This window comes from Nelumbo nucifera, chromosome 3, assembly GCF_055504915.1.
Source record: "Nelumbo nucifera cultivar China Antique chromosome 3, China Antique-T2T, whole genome shotgun sequence".
Classification (NCBI taxonomy): Eukaryota; Viridiplantae; Streptophyta; class Magnoliopsida; order Proteales; family Nelumbonaceae; genus Nelumbo; species Nelumbo nucifera.
In genome coordinates this window covers 2,673,788-2,699,748 of record NC_142651.1, presented here as the reverse complement: position 1 = coordinate 2,699,748, position 25,961 = coordinate 2,673,788, and the positions used below count along the sequence as shown (strand labels likewise).

The following is a 25,961-nucleotide window of genomic DNA, read 5'->3' as shown; positions in this document are numbered from 1 at the left end:
GATTTGTGGTTTATATGCAAGGGGTAGTGGAGATCATTGAGAATAAGCAGTAGTTGTTGATGCTCAGAGAGAAAGACCTGCTAAACCCAGAGGAGCCTCTTCTTGGCATTGACTTTTCTGCTGGTGGTAAACTTTATTATCTTCCACACAAGATCTCCAGAGTCATGTTTCATCACCACCTCCATCACCTTTGCCCCCCAGAACGCTCCCACTCACACCATTTCTCTCTGTTTCAAATCTTTATTATACCAAATTACCAACCCAAATTTTATTTGACTGTTTATTTTTGCTCTTCCCACTCCATTTCTACTCTATTCTAGATTCTAGGATGGCATATCTGCTTATCTGAATTTGAATGCGAATCCGATCATTAAGGATGATTTGAATCCTGAGTCCCTTATAAGCGGATTGTTCCCCTATAAATATTCATAACATAACATAAAATGCAGGCATCAGTATGACAGATCCATTCATTAACTCATGACTGACACAGGTTTTGATGGGAAAATATAATTTACATTACAAAAGTTGAACCAGTAGAATATCGCATGATAGATCATGACAGTCAATTGTGCTACAGTCCAATATAGGCAGTGCAACTATATCAATACATCATTAACCTGAGAGAGAGAGAGAGAGAGTCACGTTCCAAACCACTAAAGCAAAACCAGAATCCCATAACCATGCTATAGAAGACATAAGCATCACGAAAGTCGGTCAGATGTGAAAACAGAAGAAAGGAATTCCTCATCCTCCATGGAGACTTGCAGATTTCTGCTCTTCATCAGAAAATTGGTTGCGTCCTCTTCAAACTCTAACAAGCAACCCAACTTGATAAGCTCACAAAGACCAGCAATTCGATCTTCTTTATCCCATAACAACCCCTCAGATATCACCTCAGAAAAATTTGTCGCAAATTCAATTTTGGTTTTGTGCCCAGATGATTTGTCCATTTTCTGGGTGAACAGCTTCAAGTTTTCTCTCTCCCAACGGATCATGCGGCTTGCCCTGACAGTGACATTATTTCCAGAAGACAATGGCAAGGTATAACTTACCGAAATTGGTTCTCCTGTCTCAAAGACAGTAACATCAAGGAGATATTTGAGGATCTGATGCCTCCTCTCTACATTCAATTCAAGTGAAGGATCACCTAGAAACCCAAGAATGAGTCTACATAGCTCTTTCCCAATAAGTTTTTCATTAAGTCTTACCTGATTGGGTTCAACACATTCTAGTTTGGAAGATTGGTCCTTCTTTACGGCTTCAGAGATAGTTTGGACCCCAATACTGCTGTATATTTCAAATAGCTTACCTCGGCACATAAAGTGCAAGCCCCGTTGAGGATACCAGATAAATAAAGGATGCATAGAAGCCTTCTCAAAGAGATCCTTGAGTTGCAGATCATCAGGAATGAACACATCTTGCTTTCCAACTAACAGAATTTCACCTGAGCCTGTGTCCACTGGCAGTTTTGACATGCTGTTGCTAAGTATCTCGAACTTTGAATTTGAAGAGCAGTTATGTAAAACATAGAGCCAGAAAGCACAACATTCGTCATATTTCAATGGGCATCCTGAATTTTCCCAATCCTTCCATAGATTGCAATAATCATCAATCGAAGGCCTCCACCTAACCTTCAATACCTTGGAGAAGAAGCCTAATAATTTTGTGTCGTAGTGTTTCTCCAAGACATTCAATTTCAAGCCAAAGAGACTATCCCCATCATGAAGGACACATTCTTCAGGTCTTACCCACTCTCCCCCGGCAGTTCCATTTGGGATCCAAATCCTTGTAGAAGCTTTATTTTCCAGCTCCCAATTAAATTTACTCAAGTATTCGTAGATTCGAGATATAGCACTAAACTGAGAATGGGATTCAAGGTAACTGGCAAGCAGTTCACATCCATCTGCAACATTTACAGTAACTCCTATCGCGTGGAGCTCTTTCTTATAGGAACTGATGCTAGAGCCATAAAACCCATCATCAATGAATGGTCCATCTTCCCGCTGTAAGAACATACTCCACTTTGAATCGAACAAGAGGCAGTTATTTGGAGGTTTATAACCCATATAGGTCTTCAACCATCTTCCACTGATTCTTTTCAGAAATGACTTGGGCAAGGAATCATGCCCCATTTCTTGCTGCATATTTTGAATGCATTTTAACAAAGAAATCACATTGGTAGGAGTCATATGACTAGGATTCCGGGGTATTGTAATACCATCAATAATAAACTTTGCCCCCTCCTTGAATTCAGTTACAACTCCCAACACCTTCAGCTCATCCTTGAACTCTTTGATGCCCTTGCCATAACCGTTGTCACTATCATCTATAAAAGGAAGCAATGCAACAGGCAAGATACAATCCCAATCAGAGCAAAACAAAATAGACTCCGCAGGTGACCTATTGCCCAGACGTGTCTTGATCCATTTTTCCTCCCTGATGCACTTGTTAAGCTCAGAAGGAAATTTATAATCTCCTTTCTTTAGATGTTTGTAGCATGCCAAAAATGAGAGTATGTTTTCTTTCCTTAGGGAGGAAGAAGATATTTTCCACTTAAAATAACGAGCAAATGCCTTAGCTACTTGCTCAAAATCTACCACAACCCCCACTGCCTTCAACTCATTCTCATAGGAGTAAATACGAGCTCCATAGAAATTGTGATCAATCAGTGGATAATCACTGAAAACCTGCAAAAGGCAACCCCATTCAGATTTAAACAGGAAACATTCACATGGTGACCTGTAGCCCATATTGGTCCTCAACCACTTCTTATCTTTAAGTAGTCCAACAAGATTTTGAGAAGATATAGAATGCCGAATGCACTCCAGTATCAAGAAGAAGGCATCAACCGTAAGAGAATTCCAGGATGCAGGGAACCTGAAATTGTCTATCACAAGCTGGTAATACTGGTTGAAACCAACTATGACTCCAAGTAACTGAAACTCCTTTCTGAAGTTAAGGATTTCCTCCCCATAATAGTCCTGATTAATGAACGGTAGGTCACTGATTTGTGTGGCAGCTTTCCATTCTGAATCATACAAAATCAATCCAACAGGAGACCTGTAACCTTGACGAGTCCTTAGCCATTGACCCTCTTTGATACTCCTGATGAAATTTTCTGGAGGCATATAATTCTCTCTCAAAATTTTTATGAAGTTGAGTATTGAAAGCACATTGGCTCTGGTTAACTTGGATGAAGCTGCGAGAGACATAAGATGGTCCCCAATGAATCGGCATGCTTCCCCATATTCAAACATCACCCCAACTGTTTTTAGTTCTTCTTTGTAGTCATTTATCTCATTACCATAGAATCCTTGATCTACCAAGGGAATATCAACCAGCACAGAGCCACACTGCAGGATATTTGCCCATGATGTAGTTGGGAAGAATGACTGTGATGGAGGCCTGTAACCAGAACTGCAACCCAAAGAAATCTTCAGCCAACTTCCTTCCTTTATACATTTCAAGAACCTTCCTTGTAATTGTATTCCTCTAGTTTTCAGACTTCGGATCCAGTTCAGCAACAAAAATGTGTTTTCTTTAGTCAAAGGGGAAGATACTGTAGGAAATACAGCATTAGGAGGATGAAGATCTGGTATATCAGAAGCTCCAACATAAGTCATCAGGAACTTCATAAGCTGATTCTCAGATGTACGAACACCTGCAAAACGACTTGCATATAGGTAGTCTTCTCCTAATTCAACATAGTTTTCTCTTCTCCATGGATTTGAGCCAATAAGTCGCACCCACTTACTTCCATTTGCAGGGACAAGAACTGCACTTTTGAGTGTGGTCACACACCCATAGTTATCTACAAGGGGCATCTTATCCAACTTGCACAGTTGATGAACTTCGCTCTCAGATAGATAATATTCCGAGAGAGAGTGATACAAGAAATGAGCAAGAGCAATAACAAGCCATCTGTCACTGTTGATAGAATTTATAAGATGAACAGCAAACTTATATATACCTATGGTACTAATTGACACATTATCTGAAAGCCATTCAATTATTGTCTCCTTCTTTGGATGTAGACATAGAGCCTTCTGAGTGCTTTTCGGCACAAAGAACCAATCTCCTATACATTTGAACTCCTGGTTCCAATCAATTAACCATGAGACATAATTAGGATATTCTGATAAAAATGCTCTACCACCATTCCGCCGTGTTGCTTCATTTATGCTCCACAAAGACACATACCCATTGTGACCAACATATTTCAGAAGGGGTATGTTCTTGATATTTGTGTTCCGGAAACAGGAAATCCAATTATCAGCAATAAAGAAGAGAAGCTCCACGTAGGTATCTTCAGAAACTCCGAGTACCAGATTAGAACTCGGGATGCACCTCGAGTACCATTCCACATCCATGTATTCCACTCCCAAGAAATTCAAGATATTATCATATTGCTTCTTATCAAATGCAACATTCAGAACATACTTCCCATGGGATGACAAATTATGCAAATTCACCCCCTGCTTCCTTGCCTTGATCAGGATATTCCAGAAAGAAGGCATAACCCTACCTACTTCATTGGGCTTACAAAAGAATTTTTGCTCCATATCCGATTCACATGGAATGATGTTTTCCTCAACCAGTTTCTCTTTGATCAACTCCCTCACAGCATTTAGCTTAGGATACATGGAGCTGTTCAATGGTAGAAACTCAAAAATACTGGGCAGAGATGATACTGGAGCAGATTCTGTTGTTTTCACAAGTGAGATGAAGGCATTAACAAAAGCAGAGGGGACACAATCCAGAATCCCCTGGTTCCATAGGCTGTCTAAGCGGATTGTTTCCCTGGATGATGCTAGAATAAAATCAGCCTGAATAATGAAGGGAAAATTTGTGACCATTTCAGTAGGAAGAAATGCATAGACCCCAGGGGAGACCATTCCCCTATTAAGGCGTTGTCCATGTGGAAATGCCAGTGTAATCACCCAACAATCAACTTCACTCCTTTCCATCCTATTTTCCAGCACAACGGGGAATTTCTGCCTCCACATGTGATAGCTACATTCTTTTTCACGTTCATCACCATTTTCCTCAGCGGAGAGATGAAGTGTATAGGACTCCGCATCAATATTCTTCCTTGTAATGAAATCAGTCTCACTTGAAATAGAGATTGAACTAACCGTATCAAGGCTAGGGTCAGCATTATCTTCTCTGATAGAAAGACGTTTGATCTTGGAAAGAAATAGTAGAATTTCAGGGTGTATGCCTGAGAGCTGCTGTTTCACAGGTCCTACCTTATCAGGCTTCAGAGGCAGGACCATGATAGTCATCGGAAGGGATTTGGAAGGACTAAATACTTGTTGTATATCAGCAATAGTGGGATTTGCCTCAACCCACTCGGGAACAATATATCCAATGTCACAAACTGGACAAGGTTCTTCACTGAACCTTATTTGATACCCATTACTGAAAATGTAAGGTTGTGCTGTGATAAGAAAGACACTCTTGAACCCAATACCTGCAGAATATCCAAGTTTAGGTTGTCTAGAAAAGCACGTAAAAGAATACCTATATCAATCCAAGGCATCCACGAGATAAAGTCTGCTATATGTTCAGTGACATTGTGAAATATATCAAGAAAGAAATGCAAAATTATTAACCATTTCAAGAAATTACACAAATCTTGTACAATACATTTTTAAATGATTCAATAATGAGAATACCATTTCAAGAAATGCAAAAATATTAATCATTTCAAGTTTAGGTAACTAGGTTATCAAAGGCGACACTTGGACTGTGTTTGGTTGCAATCATGGTTTTTAAAAACAAACGAGTGACCGAACCATTTTGACAAAAAAATAAAAAAAAAATTAAAAAATTGGAAAACGGTCAAAACCGTTCGAACAGTTAATCGGCTGGTTCAGCGGTTTGTTGATCAAAATTAACGGTTTTGGGGAAAAAAAGAAATTTTAGGGAAAAACGGAACCAGTCAGGTGACCGGTTCCTGGTTTTTCCGGTCCGACCGTCCAGTCAGTCCGGTTTTGAAAACCATGGTTGCAATGCAATTTTATTAACACCAGTATAAATGCATGGAAGTGCAAATGAAAAAATGCAAATTCTCGTCTAATTTTATTTTGGGTTTTACTTATTCTACTCCATGCCTTAATTTACTTCATTTGTAATGCAATCAAACAAAATAAGCTAAACTTTAAAATAAAAATTGATCAAATTTATACATAGATCATTTGCACTGTCATAATTTTGCATCAGTACAAATTTATTTGCATTGCAACCAAATACAGCCTTAATAGACCATTTAACCAAAAGGAAAGAAAACGTATCTTATATCAGAAACAGAATCTTGTATCAGAAGCACCGAATCATCTACTGGGAGGGAGGGGGGGAGAGAGAGAACGCAAGCACCATCTTTATTCTGATAAGAGGGAAATTTAGAGGTCGGATTTTAATTAGGTTGTTGGGTTCAGTCATTTCAGAAATTTTAATTAAGTTCGAATTTTATTTAGGATAAATTTCTTAAATTATTCTTACTGTTTAGCTAATTGACAAACGTATCCTTACTGTTAAATTATTGTCTTAAATAATAAAAATAATATTCTATTAATAAACAAAATTTATGATTTTTGGAATAAATAATTATTTATGATTTAACTAATAATAAATATTTAGTAAAATATTTATTATTATATAATACTTTTTAATATTACGAAATAATATTTAATAGTATTGCTTAAATAAATAAATAATAATAATGATAATAATAGTAATCAAGGTTCAAATTTTTTATAAGTATTGTATCGGGGCTTTCGGATACACTCGGGGTTTAACCTGGTTCAAAGGGTAGATAGGCCTTAAAATAAAAAATAATAATAATAATAATAATAATAATAATAATAATAATAAATATTATTATTATTATTATAAATAGATGCCAATAAGAAGGGTATTAATGTCAAATGCGTGATTCTAGTATGACCTGAACCCAAGTCTTCCCAACTTGCGTTTCAGACCCTCTAAGGCTCTAATCATACCTAAACAAAGGCCAGTGACAGTTGAAAATCAAAGTTTTCATAGCTACAAGTGTTATCAAAATCCACATGGGTGCAACAAACGAAGGTAACCAAAAGGAATGGAATGGTATACCTTTCTCTCCGATGTAACCGCGTTGACGATTGCCTTTCTTTGTTGAGCGCCCAACGCTGCAAATGGATTCAATATTCTTTGGAGCGAAACCCTTCTCGTTGTTGAATACCAGAAGAGTTGCAGGGGCTTCCGTAGCAGTGATGTCTCGGGTCGTTATGATGAACTCCAGCGATGGCTTCACCCCTTCCAAATACTCGTTGTCTTCTGCGTTCTGTAAACATTCATTTTGATGATCAAATTCAACTAAAAATAATAAGCAAATTAAAAAAAAAAAACGAAATAAAACAATTGTTCTTACAAGCCTAATCGAGATCATATCACCATCAAACGATGGGAAAATAAAACAGCGAAGCATTTTAACAGTATACAACTACAAGAAGATGATGATGATGATGAAAACCTGGATGAGTTCCATAAGGAAATGAACATCTTTGGAATAGAGCTCAGCAGAGAGAAATTTGACAGCTTGGTACATATCCTCTCTTAGCGGATTCGGTTTTTCTTCTCCAATGGAAAACTTCTCCCTTCTTATTTTTTCGATGTGTTCTCTCGGAGTCCTCATAACTTATCAGATCCTGGTCGTAAATACTAAAGATAGTGAGTGAACCAGAGAGCTCAAACCTCAAACTATGGCCAGTCTTCGTCTTGCTGATGATATTAAAAGATACTAGGAGGTAGCAGCAGGTGGAAAGCTCCGAGTGACTCGCATTCATATATATACATAAAAAGTCGTGCGAGAAGTTACACTTGCACAAAGCTTCAGTACTGCTCCTAAGAAAACTTGCATGCGAAGAAATGGTTCAGTGCACAAATCTACAAGGAAAAAAATAAAAATAAAAAAAAGGGTAAAAATGCAAAATTCTCCCTTGAAATTTCTGACAATCATAAAAACTTTCCTTATATAGTTTCACTTATCAAAAATCTTCCATCTATTTTTTTAAATTTCAACAAATACCTCGAAAGCGTTAAAGAGATTTTTTCAAAATACCTATTTTACCCTTTTACGAATACTATTCATCTTTCTTCCTCACGATGCACGTACACCGATCATCGAATGCTCCTATAGTCGAGTTCATTCTCCTGCTCCTTTCCAGTATATATTTTCATTCGAAGAAGACTAGCCTTCTACTCTCTCAAACTGTCTGTCTATCTGTCTCTTCGATGGAGACTCGACTCAAGATGCGGATTTCTCGCATGTTTCGTTCTTCATTTGGATCTTTTAAGCCTCGAAACATATCGGATGTTATCGAAAGGCCGACTTTCGTAGCTCAAAACCGCCGAGACTTCCATCTGCTTGAGCCTTCGTCTCCTAAGGTTCGAATTTTTCCATCTATGTGCAGATCCAGATGGTCGGAAACAATGGAAGGTGGTGTGGAACGAGACTGTCGCAGTCGCTCCAAAGGAGGTGTTACAGAGGTCGAAGGTATCGGAACATGGCCCATGTTTCGTGTCGGGTGATATGGGAGGAAGAACATGTCCTCCTGCGTCACCCATTTTGCCTCTGAATTCGTTCTACAGTTTTGAGGAATTTCAACCAAATGAGAGAAAGAAAAGGCCGAAGGAGACTAGGAAGACCCACAGGAAGTACAAGAAGAAGAAAGAGAGTTTCTACCATCTCAAATCCTTGTCTGCAGAAACTAATGGTGGTGGGTGGTTCAGCAGGGAATACTAACTAGACGACGAGACAGAGACGTTTTTCTCATCGAGGAGCTTCTCTTCTGATTCCTCGGAGTCTCGTCACCTAAACAAGAAGAGTTCTCGCCGGAGATCAGAAACCAGAGCTGAACAGAGAAGAGCAGTGAGAAGAATTCCGATATGGGATGCAGTACGTTTTCCACTAGGGGGAAAGTGCAGGAAAGTTTCACAGTAGTGAAGCGCTCCAGAGATCCTTACAGTGATTTCAGGACATCAATGGTGGAGATTGATGAGGGCCCTCCAATGACATTATGACACATGGCATCTCATGACAAGTAGGTGCAGCCCGGTAGCTCGCCATTAGGCAATTCGCCACCAGGCAGCTCGTCACTAGGCAGCTCGCCACCAAGCAGCTCAACACCTCACAGGTAGCTCACCACTAGGTAGCTTGCCACCAAGCAGCCCGGCACTTCACAGGCAACTCACCACTAGGTAGCTCGCCACCAAGCACTTCACAGGCAACTCGCCACCAAGCAACTCGGCACCTCACAGGTAGCTCGCCACCAAGCAGGTTGACACCTTACAGGCAACTCGCTTCCCAGTCAGACCGACCGCCGCGTGGTAATTCCAATGATCTCACCATCGTACCCCACGTCTTACAGGATCGTACCTTGTAACGGCTACATTAGTTCATCCACTCCCCGATTCAGGCGGAAATGGGCAACCTTACCGGTTGGTGGCATTATCCCCAACTAACACGGAAACAGATCCCATCACGGGGATCCAGGAACTACTCCACCAAACCCGCGAGGACTCCAGTATATAAAGACCTCACCCCCCAAGGGCGGAGGTATGCGTAATCTTTGCTCTCTAGCTCTCACAATTTTATATCATCTTCCAGCTCACAACTAAGTGCTAACTTAACCGTCGGAGTGACCTCGCCAGGTAAGCCACCCCGGGTTCTCTAATTCATCTCTTGCAGGTTTCTTAGTTTCCACCATTACTGATAGCCAGATCATCTCCTACAGGGAGCAGCCAGATTGCATTACATCAGACATGATCATCGAAAAGCAGATATTTGCAGCCAAGGACGAGCAGCTTCTGCAGTGCTTTCTGTCGTTGAACTCCATTCATCATCACAGAGTGATCGTCGAGGTCTTCTCAGAGATATGGGAAGCTCTGTTCTCTAACTTGTCTTGGAGAAATCTGCTATTTCTTCTTGTCATATTTAGATATCTGAGAAAGTAGCTAGCTTTTTTCGTTTTTGCTGTTAACTCTTGAAAGTATAACTGTTATTTACTATGTTAATGGTACTCTTTCTGGTTTTTCCTCTCAAACCTTTGATGGGTTCTTCTTCTTACTTCATTTTCATTGTTTGTTTATTTCCTTTCTGTTCCTCCTTCGATCTAATGGGGATCAGTTAAAAAAAAAAAAAGACAAAGCAGGCGAGAAGCTAACAGGAGGGAGAATACTACATGAAGATGCCTAACAGAACAAATATAACAAAACAAAAGTGGAGATATCGGTGGACGCTTGGCCGCATCGAGTATTACCATTTTCAGTTGGCCATGAAAGCAAAGCTGCGAAGAAGGCGGGTTACGAGGGACGGGACCAGGAGGGAGAAGATCAAGCTGAATAGGCGGATCGGTAGAATCCTTTTTCTCCTCCTCCATTTCATCTGCATCCCTTAAAGCATAAACCCGTTCATCAGCTTCTAGTTCTTGTCTTCTCTACTGTTAGCAATCCCAACACCTAAGCCCATGCAAAACCCTAGAGCTTTGGCGCTAACCTTATGACTCTTGTCCGCAAAAGCGAAGGCGTTGGAGGTGTCTCCCAATCTCAAACCCAACTCCATCTCTCTCGTACGGACCAAGAAGAAACCCTCCGCCACCATTTTATAAAAGGGTAAAATGAGTATTTGGAAAAAATTATGCATAGGTTCAGTGTGAGTCAGTAATGGAAGGGAGTTTTTTGTCAATTTTTTTTAAAGTTTATGAGAGGTTTTTGCTAAAATGAAACTATATGGAAGGTTTTTATGATTGTCAGAAATTTTAAGGGAGATTTTTTGTATTTTACCCATTAAAAAAAACTCAAAAAACAAAGCTTTGCTTTGGTACCATTTGCATGTAAAGACTGGGCAAATTTCTTAAATTATCCTTATAATTTAGTTACCTTTATTGTCTATCTTGTCTTAAAATACTCTTGTTGTTTCTTTCCGATAATTGTCTTAAACCTCCCCTACAGTTAATTCGTCTGTCATAAATAGTTTACATGTAATTTCATGTGACTCATTCGTCTGTCATAAATAGTTTACATGTAATTTCATGTGACTCATATATTTTTTCAAAATCCCTAAAATATTCTTTTGTCACACAAAAGAATTCAAACATTTGAAAGCCTTTGAAAAAAATAAACCTTTACATCGACTTTCTCTGAACTAGGCCTTTTGTTGAGATTTTGGAAGGCTTGTTTGCACTTAAAATGACCTTTGACAAATATGGAGAAGGGCAGCTCGTAAGTGTTGACAGTTGCATTTCAGATTTAAGTCTATCCAGCTCCAAGGGCCCTGCATTTGAAGCTTGAGATCCCAAGCTAGTATTCTTCTGAGATAAAGCTTCTAAATCCTTCGAATAGGAATAACAAGCTCCTGCATCTTTCGATATGCATGTTTTATCTTGAGATCATGACAACCACTTCAACCCCATCATTAGCGTTCCTCTCTGTGACGGTTTTGTCGGTGTTCAGAGTAGCGTTTGCATTAACGTCCATGGAAAACCATTCACTTTCTCTCTCGATCACTGAAAACCAATAGCACTAAAGCTCGTTTGCAGGTCTACACCTTGCTAGGTAGCAAACCAATTCATGTACCACTACTAGTTTTTCCTGTAAAGATACCAACACCCGCTTGCTATATTAAGAATTTTTAGCAATTTAAATTCAAATTTATTCAAACATCTTCCTGGCCTTCTAGGGTTAGTTTCTTTATTCAGTCGTTAATTGGGAATCTTTCCATTTGATTGGATTGAATTAGATTCGGATCGATCCAATTCAGCTCAGTTCCATTCCCAATCGGGAAGATACTTGTAGGGGTTGGAGTCAGGGTCTCATTTTGTTTACAATTATGAGCTTTCAACCCCATCATAATCGAGGTGGTAATTGGGCGAGTTGAGTTGGGTTCTGTTTGGGTAGAATTTCAACCCATCTCATCTAATTCACCAACCCATTAATCACCCAATTAGATAGAATTAAATAGGTTGGGTTCAATCCAAACCCACCTGAACCCAACCCAATCCATTTAGATAAAATAATGAAAATTACATAAAAATAATCGAAATTGCATGAAATATATTAGAAATTAAACAAAAACACAAAAATTCATAAAAGTAATAGAAATTACAAAAAAAATTAAAAAAAAAAACAGAAAATTACAAAAAAAACTGAAATTGCATAATTATATAATAAAAATTATAGAAAAACATAGAAAATGAAAAAAAAAACAAAGAAAACTAGAAATTGCAGAAAAAAAGAACAGAAATTTGAGAATGATATTAAAAATCATAGAAAAACATAGAGTGAAGAAAAATAACAGACATTATAGACAATATAAATAGCTACTGGAAAATTACAAAAAATTGTAGAAAACCCACGTTGGGCAAAATGCCTGTCATTGTATATAAGGATACTTGTCGTTTAGATATCTAGCAAGCAATAACAGTAGCCCCATTGCACACACACCTTAATACTATTGATTCCAAATTCCAATGAACCTCTTCCCTAAAAAAACTGTTGAGAGGAGGCAATCCAAGAAAAAACCCAAACTCAAATGATGGTTTCTCTTCCTCCAACAATCTATCTTCTTCTGAACCAATACTATTGTCATTAGATTAGGGTTCTCATCCAGAGAGAGAGAGAGAGATTAGTAGAGGAGGAGACTTGTCGCCCTCAAATCTCAAATATGTAGAGGAGGAGACTTATCGTTCTTTGATCTGGGAGTTGTAAAGAAGGAGGAGACTTGTCGCCCTCAAATCTCAAATATGTAGAGGAGGAGACTTATCGTTCTCTGATCTGGAAGTTGTAAAGAAGGAGGAGACATGTTGCCCTCAGATTTCAAAGTTGTAGAGGAGGAGACTTGCCATTCGTGGAGGAAGAGAAATTTGATTTCTCTCTAAGATATAAACAAATGATGAAAAATTATAATCCTTAATTGATGGATATCCGTTGGACACACATGACCCAACTCATTTAAAATTTCGTTATTGGGTTAACCCACCCGCTAAGAACCCAATATTAAAAAATATGACCCAACCCGCTGATAAATGGGTGGGTTGAGCGGGTTGGGTTAAAAATTGTCACCCCTACCCAAGAGTGGGTTCCTATAGCATCCATTACGCCAATATTGATAAGACCCTGCTCTCCAATCTTCCATGTTACGCCAACCATGGCTACGGGTGAGATTTCCTTTAAACTGGGGCGATGGGTTTTTGTAGCAAATTAGGTTTATGCTCCAAGCTCTTAGACTTTGTGCAGGTACTCTTAGTATATGTTTGGCATCTATGCTACTGATGTGTGGGTTGGAAGCACCGCTTTCTCAAAAAAAAAAATGTCTTTTTTTGTTTGAAAACATTGCTGCTAGGTAGGATGTTTCTTGGAGCAACAATAACATTTTCTATTTGGTACCAATGCTCCAAGAAATGTTTTCAGTACTGGTACCTATTATCCAGTGCCACATCATGTCCCTGTCACTACCACCTCATGTCCCTATTGGCAGCAACGAGCTGTAGCTCCAAGAAACAAATTCAGCGTTGCTCCAAGCCATGCCTTCCAGATTTCCAAGGCATGGCTTGGAGCACCATTTTTTCGACGTGGCGCTAATGTGTTGCCATTTTCTGGAGCAACGATATCGATGCCAAACAGACACTTAGTATATGTTTGGCATCGATGCTGCAGGTACAGCACCGTTTTCTCACAAAACAGTGTTGTTGTTGTGTGGGTTTGAAGCACCATTTTCTCATAAAATGGTGTTTTTTTTTGGGGAACATTGCTGCCAGGTAGGACATTTCCCGGAGCAACAACAACATTTTCTGTTTGGTACCAATGCTCTATGAAATGTTTTCAGCATTGGTACCTATTATCCAATGTTACGTAATGTCCCTGTCACTGCCACCTCTTGTCCCTATTGGCAGCAACGAGTTGCAGCTCCAGAAACACCAAATTCGACGTTGCTCCAAGCCACACCTTCCCAATTTCCAAGGTGTGGCTTGGAGCACCATTTTTTTATGAAAAAACAGTTCCAAACAAACAGACGTTTCCTGGAGCACCATTTTTTCTGACGTGGCGCTGATGTCTTACCATTTTTTGGAGCAACGACATCGATGCCAAACACACACTTAAATGGCTTAGTTTTGAATTCTGATTATGGTGATCGGTCATGTGCAACTCTGAGAATTTTGCACAATGATTTCTCCCATTGTTCCAAGGCTTCTAGTGTCTTCTCCCATATTTTGGTGCAGTTTGTTAGAAGTGTCTTTCGTGTTTCAAGTGCTTCAAAAACCGTCTGAAACTGATCTTTGTTGATCACTTCCACCGCCATGACTGAAGCAACAATATGTCTGCTTTTCATAAAAAAAAAAGAAAAAGAAAAAAAGAACCTTGTTCCCTTGTTCCTTTGGGTTTTATTTAGAAAAATTGATAAACAGTGGAGGGTAAATCAGATATTTTATTTTTTTCCGTTACGATTTAACAATTGCAACAATTGTAAGAAATAGTAAGGGTACTTTAAGACAATACTGAAACGATAGAGGAATAATTAGTCAATTTCTTAACCTTATGGGTAGTTTAAGAAATTTGCCCTTTTTTTGTAAGAATAATGCATAGAATTCAGGCACTACTATTGGTAAAAACTTTGACTCCCAATAGCCTCTCCTCTACATAAATTGGTGAACGTGTCCAACCTAAAAACGCTCTCAGTCTCTCACTCAACATCATAGTTCTTATAATTATGGACACACCATATGTGTACGGAACATGAGGTGTTCATTGGTCATTGGTCATAAGAATTCGACGAATCTTCTACTTTTGAATTAAAAACGGAAATTCCTTTGCACCATACAATTTCCAATTCAATCAAGACTCGTTAGACGATCAAAAATCGTTGATTTGGTCAAAATCCATTCGACCCGGTGATCAGTTTGCGGGTTGTATACTCAATGCATCTCCAATTGGGGTTTTTCTGGGTAACATTTTGAGATCTATGCATCTCAAAGCATCATAACCCCTTTTTACCTCAAATTGCAATTTTCAATATTTAAAAATAAATAAAATTGAATTAAAAATATAAATTAAATATAAAATAATACATATAACATATCTAAAACATATTTATATATTATTTATTGCTAATATATATATATATATATATATATATATATATATGTGTGTGTGTGTGTGTGTGTGGCACAGTCTAAACCAACCGACCAGTCAATTGAACCAATGGCCCATGACCCAGGGGCAAAAACAATTCAGCCTCCAATTGGTTTTTAAAACATTGCTTCCCTTATTGCAATTGTGTCACCTCTGTGATACTTTTGTCAAGAGTTAAAAAATATCTAAAACCCACTTTGAAGGGATTTCATTTGAACTCTCTCCTATTTCCTTCTCTTTTTCTGTTGAGCCCTAACCTAGAAACATCCCACCGGCGATCTTTTTGTACACTGGTGATGTAGCGCAATTTGACTACTCTCTGTTGGAGGATGATCTGCCTTTCAATCGAGCAGCGAGCTAGGTGAATCTCCTCGCCCCGAGTTCAAAATCTTGTTCAGCAATCCGAACAAAATATCGGCCCGAAAGAGGAGATACTTTTTTGTCCGGACCCCTGAGGGGTGGCCATTCCCGACTCATTGGCGGGTGGCAATTAAAGACCCTGGGGTGAGGCTAGATGCAGAGACCAGAGCAGTCATTAACTCCTAGAGGGACCTCGGCCTAGAGATGAGAGATATCTTGGTCGAGGAGAAGCTTGTGTGTGTGTGTGTGTGTGTGGCACAATCTAAACCAACCGACCAGTCAATTGAACCAATGGCCCATGACCCAGGGGCAAAAACGATTCAGCCTCCAGCTTGTGTGTGTGTGTGTGTGTGTGTGTGGCACAGTCTAAACCAACCGACCAGTCAATTGAACCAATGGCCCATGACCCAGGGGCAAAAACGATTCAGCCTCCAATTGGTTTTTAAAACATTGCTTCCCTTATTGCAATTGTGTCACCTCTGTGATACTTTTGTCAAGAGTTAAAAAATATCTAAAACCCACTTTGAAGGGATTTCATTTGAACTCTCTCCTATTTCCTTTTCTTTTTCTGTTGAGCCCTAACCTAGAAACATCCCACCGGCGATCTTTTTGTACACTGGTGATGTAGTGCAATCTGACAACTCTCTGTTGGAGGATGATCTGCCTTTCAATCGAGCAACGAGCTAGGTGAATCTCCTCGCCTCGGGTTCAAAATCCTATTCAGCAGTCCGAACAAAATATCGGCCCGAAAGAGGAGATACTTTTTTGTCTAGAACCCTAAGGGGTGGCCCTTCCCGACTCATTGGCGGGTGGCCATTAAAGACCTTGGGGTGAGGCTAGATGCGGAGACCAGAGCAGTCGTTAACTCCTAGAGGGACCTCGGCCTGGAGATGAGAGATATCTTGGTCGAGGAGAAGCTTGTGCGAGTCGGGCTGAGCCCTCCTGGTAGGCTTCCACCTCGGTGCTCATATTCTTTTCTATTTTGAATTTACTTCAGTTCACGACTAACCTTTTTCTTTTTTCTCTTGCAATATCCATGCCGAAGGTCGATGCAGAGAACCTTCTGAGGAGCTTTCAGAGGGGGAAAACGAGGAAGGCCTCAAAGAAGTCTTGCCGGGAGGCCGGTCCTTCTGCCCCTGTCCCGCCCGAGGTCGTTGCGTTGGAGCCGATCTCAGCCGAGCTTCCGGAGGAGGAGGTCCGTCCCCAGCCTCCTATCGTGGACCTGGATGAAGACTAAGACGAAGGAGCTCCGCCTTGCAAGCCGGAGAGCGCTTCTGGTCCCGATCCTCAGCTCTCGAAGGAGAGCATAATGACCCCTTGGCTCGGGCTCCTCAAAAGTAAGGACGTCGTATTTCCCGCTAAAGTCGTGGAGTGGGCTGGCATGCCCACAAGCCAACTCGGAGGCCAGGCTACCAGTTATTGTATGGTGGTGAGTACTAAGTACTTTACCTTTATACTTCATGATGTAGCACAATCCGGTCACTCCTAGCTGGCGCTCGCGTGGCTCCTGAGATGTACCTGAAACGAGAAGAAGGAGGAAGAACTCCCGGGGGGCTTCCCGGCGGGAACGCTCCGATGCTTAAGTTAGTACTGTGTGCAAGAAGCTAGAAGAGAGTGAACACTAAGAGTGCAGGTTGCGCTAGCTATTCCCGATACCTTGTTCCTTGAGGATAAGCTCCTTATAACTGAATTTCGTTGCTCCAGGCCCTCTGACTTCTAACAGGGCAGGTATAACCGCCACTATCAGTCTGCCACAACCATTACCGGCAGGGCTGAGGTGGCACGTGCGGGGCCGTCGTGCAGGGTACGTGTTTGTCAGGTGTGGGACGCCTTTCTAAAGGTGGCAGGCGCGGCGAGGGGACATGCCTGCAATTCGCAGGTTTGTCGGGTACGGCGGTCGGGCAGGAAGCCCTCCTATGGTATACCGAGTTGTTATCCTGCGAATTTCTCTGAGCTGGGTTGTCCTTTGAGTGACGGGCTGCCTGCAACCGGTTGTGCCAAGCTAGCCGACCCGAGGTCTTTGTGCCTCGGGGCGTCCGAAGAAGAATCGGTGCGTTCTTGCTTGGGAGTGGCCCGAGGTCCATTGAGAGGAGCTCGGGTCTCAAAAGGGGTCAGGGTGCCCCGAACTCGGGACCCCCCGAAGTGCCTTAACCCCGGGAAGGAGGTGCGGGCGAGGCGGATTTCGGCGAGTAGTTTACCTGCCGAGTTGCCGTGCTGAACTTTGTGGGACCTCCCCACCGAGTTGTGCTTACGTCCGTTGTGCTGTCATGTTGAGTCACTGTTTGAGCTAGGTCACGTCTACGTGTACCTGAGCTACTAGGTCACTCTCGGTTGCTTCCACGTGTCGCATGGCCAAGGGGTCGAGTCAAATCTCCCTCCATCAATTGCCCCCCACTCCCCGTGCCTGGGGTCCTGACCCGGCATGGGGAGTTCACGGGATGACGGGTGGATTTGCCTCAGGACACTTTGGCCTTGGTTTGGAGCTTCTCCGGTGCGGTCTGCTTGTGTTCTCGGCTCAACCGAGGTCGGCTTGGCTCGACCAGGGGTCAGTCCCGGGCTGTGTGTGGTTCACGCGCGCAAATGATTTTAAATTTTCAAACTTTTGAACGTGCACGCCAAACAATTTCAAATTTTCGAACGTGCGCGCCAGAGTGTCTTTTCTTCGGGGAGTGCACAGCTGACTTTGCGGGGAGCCGTTGGATGATTTTGATCTTGGCCGTTGATGCGCGGGTACAGTGGCTTTAAATAGTGGGGGGACCCCCAGTCACTTTCCTCTATTATCCTTCAGCGTTTGTTCCTTGAGCTCGCGTCCAAGCCTGTCAACTCACGTCACTCGTTCGCAGTCCGGTAGCTTTTCCTAGTGAGTCCTCGGCCCTCTTTGTTTTGATGTCTAGCTCGGGTCGTTTACGTAGTCTCCTGGGGGGGTCCGATGCTAGTTCTACGAACCGAGTTGCTGCCCCTGACAGCCTTAGTGAGTCTGAGGCGGGGCCCGAGGTAGAGCTCGAGTTTGAGCCCGTATACCGAGTCACCTCGGGTAGTTTGGCATCCACCTCCCACCGAGGTCGGGTGCCAGATAAGTTCGGACCTTCCACTATGACGTCCGAAAGACTTTGGTCCCTTATTGTCCAGTACAACCTGCCCGGGGAGTATACTTACTTTGTACCTTCGGGCGACTTTCCTTGGGAGCATGGTCCGGATGAGGTCGTGATATTCTGGGAGCAGCTTGTTGTCGGGCTGCACCTTCCCTTTCATCCTCGTATCGTCGAAGTCATGAACCCCTTCGGCGTTACTATAGGTCAGCTCCACCCGAACTCTGTTCGTAACCTTGTTGGGACTATCTCCCTGTGCTGCGAGCACTGCCTTCCTTTAGACCTGGAAGTCTTTTCAACTATCTTCATGCTCAAAAAACAGGCGGGTCCCCTGCTCGGGCGTAGGAGGGCGTACTACTTGTCACCTCGCCCGAGCTTCAAGCTCTTACACGACCTTCCAAACAAGGTCTCGGCATGGAAGCGGGACTACTTCGTGGTTCGAAGTGCTACGGGGTGGCCGTTTCCTACTGAGTGGGTTTTGGCCGCTCCTGACCCCAGTGTCGCATTAGATGAAGACACGGTGAAGGGCCTCCAGGACTGGGCCCGGAAAGGGCTCAAATGCGAAGTCTACCTGACAAAGGACAAGCTTATTCAGGCCGGTCTGAGTTCGAGTAGGTTTCTTGCTCAGATGAAGATACTTGTTTTTGCTTTTATTCTCGTCTTCTGACGCCGAGCTCCTTTTTGCAGGTGTTATGGAGGCAGAGAAGACTCGAGGTGCGAACTTGTTCGCAGGCATGAAGAGAAGGAAGCGAGCTGCTAAGCGGGTCCACGCCGATCCTTCCCAAGTTGCGGAGCCCGAGGCACCGAGAATGGAGCCTCCTAGGGAGCCCGAGGTGCCCCCTTCAGTTCAAGAAGCGGCAGAAGTCACGAGGAGGTTGGGAGCGTGCTGACGTCGAGATACGCTCTCCGAATAAGCAAGAAGGCCATTTGCCCTGAGGAGGTCGCGTAGTGGGCCGATCTTCCTACAAATCTCATAGGCGCTCGTGCTGCAACTCATGCCATGGTGGTAAGTCGGAGTAGTGTTTATTTTCTTTTCTTTTTTTACCGAGTTGATTTGTCCTCGTTCTGGCAGGTGAACTCCCCTATCCATGCTTTGGCAATTCCGGTGGAGAGGGGCTTGAAGCAAGCAGAAGTTGCCGAAGCGGCTTCCCATGCTACACGGGCCGAGCTATCGAGGCCTCGAAGGGACAAAGAGGCCTTAGGAATGGTGGTGAAACATATGGTCGACCTGAAGTTGGACTTGGAGCATCAGGTCGAGTACCTTCAGGAAGATATTAGGGAGAAGACTCAGATCTTTTCTCAGGCCGTCAAGGAGGTGAACATGAAAACCGTCAAGGATTACATCGCTTCGCCGCGCTTTGACGACATGATGGTGGGCTCGTACAGAAGGGGTTTCAAGTTGAGCCGATGGATGATAAGGAACATGTACCCCGAACTCGATGTTAGTGCCATAACCACTTCGCACATCACTCAGGAGATGGCTGCCGCAACTGATGATGATACGGATTCCGAAGACGAAGCGGGTCCTTCGGGTGTTGTCGAAGTCCCTTCTAAAGGCGAGGAAGATTGACCTCTGGGCTTGTGAGCTTGTTTGTGTTTTTTGTTTGTTTTTGCTTTTTCTTTTTAAACACTATAAAGTAAACATTTAGCAATGAAGTACTTTTTCTGTTCAAAAGGGTTGTGCAAATATTCTCCTTTTGCCAAAATGACTATATACCCGAGCTGCTAGACTTAAGCCCCGAGGCGAGTTAACATAGTAAGGCTACGTGCCCGATCTGTTCTCCGCCCGGGTTAGTTAACATAGGCTGAATTGGGCCCTAGGCTATGCACCTCCGGCTCCATACTTGTGCAGATAGCTTTCGTTGATGAGGTGTCGAGGTCATCTTTAGCTCGGTATTCTGCCCCTTTCGGTGCCGAGGTCCTTGTTAGCTCGGCATTGCGGGCCTTAGGGTGCCGAGGTCTTTGCTAGCTCGGCCTTCTGGCCCTTAGGCTCTGGTAGTTGCTCATGGTCTGCTTGGTTTGATAATTTATAGGTAAAATCGTCTTAAGTTGACGATGTTCCACGCCCGGGGTATCTGTTTACCTTCCAGGGTCTCGAGCTCGTATGCTCCCCCGAGTACTCTCTTCACTCGGTAGGGTCCTTCCCAGTTCGGCCCGAGTTTGCCAACGCCGGGCTCAGGTTCCATGATTTTGCGGAGGACCAGGTCGCCGATGCAAAAGTTTCGTTTCTTAACTCTGGCGTTGTAGTACCGAGCTACCTTTTGCTGGTATGCTGCGGTTCTGATGTATGCGAGGTCCCTCACCTCGTCAAGTTGGTCAAGGTTGGTACGTAGCTCGTCGTTATTAGTATTGTCGTTGTATGCTTCCAACCGAAGTGAGGGGATTTTGATTTCGGCTGGGATGACTGCCTCCGTGCTGTAGGTGAGGTTGAAGGGAGTTTCTCTAGTGGCGGTCTTCTCTGTAGTTCGGCATGCCCATAGGACGCTCGGCAGCTCGTCTGCCCATAATCCTTTAGCTCGGTCTAGCCTGGCTTTTAGTCCGTGGAGGATAGCTCTATTCGTGACTTTTGCCTGACCGTTTTTTTGTGGGTGCGCAACCGACATGAAGTTTTGCCGGATCCCCATGCCTTGGCACCACTCTTGGAATTTGATGTCTTCGTACTGCTTACCGTTGTCGGAGATCAGCACCCAAGGTAGCCCGAAACAGCACACTATGTTCTTCCAGAAGAAGTTTTGGACATTTCGAGCTGTGATGGTTAAGAGAATTTCAGCTTCAACCCACTTGGTGAAGTAGTCTACTGCCACTACTAGGAACTTCCTTCATCCTGTTGCTGGTGGGAATGGCTCGAGTAGGTCGATACCCCATTGTGCGAAGGGCCACGGGCTGGTGAGGTACTTGAGGTCGGCGACGGGCAGGTGGTGAATATTGGCGTGCTTTTGGCACTTCTCGCACTTCCTGACTAGCCCAACGGCGTCTGCTTTCATTGTTGGCCAATAGTACCCTTGTCGTAGTGCTTTCTGGGCGACGGCCCTACCCCCCAGGTGTCCGCCACATAGGCCTTCATGAATGTCGTGGAGTACGAGCTCGGCTTCGGGAGGTCACAAGCAGCGCAGATAGAGGAGCGTGTAGGATCTTCGGTACAGCCGTCCGTCTATCATGACGTACTTGGGCTGACTGGCACTCTACCCTCCTGGCAGCGTTGCGGTCTGCGGGGAGGGTTTCATGTAGCAGGAAGCTCGCGAGTGGATCAATCCAGCTCGGTTCTGCTTGGGTGACAGGAGCGATCTCCTCTGCCCCCCGAAGAATGCTAGGCCGAGGTAAGTTCTCTGTGTACACAGTTCTCATGGTGTTGTCACTGGTGCTGGCTAGACGGGGCAGGGCGTTGGCCTCAGTGTTCTCTGACCTCGGGATCTGCCTGATAAAGTGTGACTGGAAGCTAAGCAAAGCCTCTTTTACCTTTGCCATGTAGGCGATCATAGTTAGCTCGCGGGCTTCGTATTCCCCTGTAACTTGGTTGACCACGAGCTGAGAATCGCTGCAGATAACTATGTGTTTTGCCTTTACCTCTTGCGCTAGATCTAGCCCAGCTATCAACGCCTCGTATTCTGTCTCATTGTTGGATGTCGTGAACTCGAAGCGTAGTGTGTACTCTAGTTTCGTGCCACTCGGACCGCGAAGAACTACACCGGCTCCGCTGACTTGCTGGTTTGAGGAGCCATCTACGTGAAGGATCCAGGGCTCTTCATCCCAGTTCGCGCTCGGCATAACCAGGAGAGATACCGGACTGGGTGTAACCTCGCGGGGCTCGGACTCAGCCGACCTAGGAGTGTCGAGCTCACCCAAACTGGGAGCCTTGTGCTCAACCGGGCTAAGGTCCTCGGGGCTGAACGTGCATTTTACAACGAAATCCACCAAGGCTTGGGCTTTGATGGCGGTTCGGGGCTTGTATTAGAGATCGTACTCACTGAGTTCCATGGCCCATTTCGTCAATCGTCCAGAGACCTCGGGCCTGAGTAATACTTGGCTCAAGGGTTTGTCGGTGAGGACGATGATGGTATGAGCTTGGAAATACGGGCGGAGTTTGCGGGCCGCAATGACCAGCGCATAGGCTAGCTTTCCTATCTTTGGATATTTTGTTTCTGCTCCCTGCAATATCTTACTAACATAGTAGATGGGTCGTTGGACCCGATCTGCTTCCTTTATCAGTACCGAACTGACCATTTCGTTGCTTGCCGAGAGGGACAATTCTAAAACATCGCCCTCTTCGGGCTGGGCCAACACCGGGATGCTGGCGAGGTATTTCTTGAGCTCGTCAAATGCGAGCTGGCAGTTCGGGTTCCACTCAAACCCTTTGTCTTATATTGCCTGGAAGAAGGGTAGGCAACGGTCTACTAACTTAGACATAAAACGACTCAAAGCGGCTATGCTGCCATTTAACTTCTGAATCTCTTTTACCTTTCGAGGTGGTCTCATATGTAGGATGGCCCTTATTTTGTCCGGGTTGGCCTCAATACCGCGCCGGTTGACGATGTACCCTAGGAACTTACCCGATGTGACACCGAAGACACACTTGTTTGGGTTCAATCTCATATTAAACTTACGCAAAATTTCCAAAACAGACTTCAAGTCTTGTATTAATTCACGTGAAAATTGAGTTTTGACGACCATGTCATCTACATAGCATTCTACTTTTTTGCCAATTAATGGCACAAACAACTTATTTACAAGTCTTTGAAAGGTTGCCCCTGCGTTTTTCAACCCAAAGGGCATAACCTTGTAACAGTACAGGCCGAACTCGGTTATGAAGGTGGTTTTTTCCTCGTCGGACGGGTCCATCCTGATTTGGTTGTAGCCCGAGTAGGCATCCAGGAAGCTTAGCAACTCGTGTCCCGAGGTCGCGTCCACTAGGCGGTCGATCCTGGGGAGGGGGAAGCAATCTTTTGGTCAAGCTCGGTTCAGGTCGGTGTAGTCGATGCACATGTGCCACTTGCCGTTTTCCTTTTTTACCAGAACTGGGTTGGCTATCCAGCTCGGGTAATGAACTTCCCTTACGAAGTCTGCTGCGAGGAGCTTCTCGACCTCCTCATCGACCACCCTCCAGCGTTCTAGGGCTAAGTTGCGTTTCTTCTGTCTAATTGGTCTGACTACAGGGTCAGTATTGAGCTTGTGAGTTATGAGCATAGGGTCTATGCCGGGCATTTCTGCCGCGGACCAAGCGAAAATATCTAAGTTACAGAGTAAGAAGCGTACCAGTTTGGATCGCAGGGGTTCTTCTAGGGATGCTCCGACCTGAAGTAATCTGGCGGGGTTTTCTGCCGAGACAGAGATGGGAATAGTTTCCTCCGTTGGTGCAGCTCGCTTCTCGTTCTGTTCCGTAGGTCGCTCCAGTTCGAGGTTGCTGGTTACCTTGGCTTTTCCCTTGAGGGCGGCAACGTAGCATTTGCGGGACTCGAGCTGGTCGCTCCGCACTACCCCAATGCCGAAGTCCGTTGGGAACTTCATGGCCAAATAGTAAGTGGACACCACAACTTTTAAATCGTGGCTGATCGGCCGACCTACTATGGCATTGTAGGGGGAGGGGGTCGCGATCACCAAGAAATCGTGACTGAGTTTTACCGTGCTAGGCCACGTGCCGACTTCCACAGGTACTGTGACCTTTCCCAGGGGTCTGACCTTTCTCCGTTGAAGTCGACCAACGGGGTGTTTGCGGGCTTCAAGTCACTCTCTCAGAACTGGAGCTTGTCGAAGGCTGCTTTAAAGAGGATGTCTGCCGAACTGCCGGAGTCAATGAGTACCCGCCGGACTTCGAAGTCGTTGATCTTCATCTTTATGACAAGTGCGTCATCGTAGGGGTAGTGGACCCTGCACGCATCATCTTCGGTGAAAAAAATGGGGTCTTCCGTCCTAGGCCGCTTCGGGGGATTTCGTTCTTCTCTAGCGGCCTCCCGGGATGACGCGCGAGCTGCTGCCGAGGTGCACCCTGCCACGATCGATACTCCAACGATCACGTGGATTGTTCCCCGAACTGGTCTTTCCTCCGGGGGCTGCTTTTGTGGTTCTGTTGGCCGGCTACTGGACTCGGGAGCGTCTATGTTGTGCGCTTCCTGCCGACCTGGCTTATTACTATTATTATTATTATTGTGTTGTACAAAATTTCGTAGATATCCACGACAGATAAGTTCCTTTATCTCATCGCGGAGATTATTACAATGTTCGGTGCTATGACCGTGATCCCTATGGAAACTGTAGTACAATTTTTTATTCCTCTCGTTCTGGTTTACCTTCAAACGAGGTGGCGACTTCACATACGGGGGCGTCTTTGATCGTCATTAAGATCTCGGCCCACTTCACGTTTAAGGGTGTGTAGTCCGTCTGAGCTGCTAAGGGAGCTCGAAACGGCTGGCTTGGCTTCGTCTCCCGAGCTGGGTCTTTCCTTCTTCTGTCATCTGGGTTGGAGGGCTCGCATTCCCTCTTCCTTTTCTCGATCCCGCTTTCAGTCATTTGGTTGATCTCCTCCTCTGTTCTCATGAATTTGTTCGTGAGCTTGAGGAATTCAGCCACGGTTACGGGCTGGTTAACTACCATGTGCCACTTGAACTCCTTGTGTGTCACTCCTCTCTTGGCTGCCGCGAGCTGCACCACGGGGTCCAGGCGCGGTATCTGCAAGCATGCATCATTGAACCGCTTGATATAGCCCCGGATGGACTCTCCTTCTCTCTGGACTACTCCGAAGATGCTCTCCTCGGTTTAGGGGCACCGTTTGCTGGTAACAAAGTACGCGGTGAAGACCTGCACGAACTGGGTCCAGCTTCTTATTGACCCGGGGGCCAGGTTCCTGTACCAGGTGCGGGCCACCCCCCTGAAGGTGGTAGTGAAGGCCACGCACATGCAGGATTCACTGGCTCTTGCCAGGTGCATTTGGGACTGGAAGGCATCGACGTGGTCGTTGGGGTCGAAGGACCCATCATACTTGTCTAGAGAGGGGAGTTTGAAATCTCTGGGCATGGGGACTGCAAGGAGTTCTGACGAGAGGGGGGAAGGGACTGAGAGAATAGGGGCAGCTTTTACCTCGTTCGAGCTTGTCTTTTCTTTACCTCGGAGCTCGGGCAAGATGCGGGTGGTGGTTCAGCAACTTCGTCGGCGTCTTCGTTGCTGCTTAGAGGGCCTGGTATTGGCGCTGCTAGCCTCGGTGTTGGTGAGCTCGATGGGCCCGGATTGTTGGTAATCCGCCGCTAGGACGCCGAATCGGTTCTCTGTGAGCGGGAGCTCAAACTTGGAGTGCCGAGGTGTCGACTTGACTGGCAAGGAGGTTCCCGATCTGCCGGCGAGCTGCGAGGC

The 25,961-nt window shown here is 44.4% G+C and overlaps 1 protein-coding gene and 1 pseudogene across 1 annotated transcript; one reads left to right on the top strand and one right to left on the bottom strand.

Annotated features, from left to right (window-relative positions):
• Nucleotides 1–456: 456 nt before the first annotated feature.
• On the bottom strand, nucleotides 457–7,813 carry LOC104592797 (uncharacterized). Its single transcript, XM_010252289.3, has 3 exons — nucleotides 7,520–7,813; nucleotides 7,120–7,330; nucleotides 457–5,476 (listed from the first exon to the last, which is right to left on the bottom strand). Exons 1-3 carry the CDS (start codon nucleotides 7,679–7,681, stop codon nucleotides 705–707), a joined length of 5,145 nt encoding a protein of 1,714 aa, XP_010250591.1. The 5' UTR covers nucleotides 7,682–7,813; the 3' UTR covers nucleotides 457–704.
• A 354-nt stretch (nucleotides 7,814–8,167) lies between these two features.
• Nucleotides 8,168–20,193, top strand: LOC148800903 (uncharacterized; annotated as a pseudogene).
• Nucleotides 20,194–25,961: the final 5,768 nt, after the last annotated feature.

Coding starts and splice junctions, on each gene's coding strand:
- LOC104592797 (XM_010252289.3), bottom strand. CDS start 7,681: ATGAGGACTCCGAGAGAACACATCGAAAAAATAAGAAGGGAGAAGTTT. Junction 7,331..7,519: donor TCCTTATGGAACTCATCCAG/GTTTTCATCATC, acceptor GAATGTTTACAG/AACGCAGAAGACAACGAGTA. Junction 5,477..7,119: donor CGGTTACATCGGAGAGAAAG/GTATACCATTCC, acceptor GATATTCTGCAG/GTATTGGGTTCAAGAGTGTC.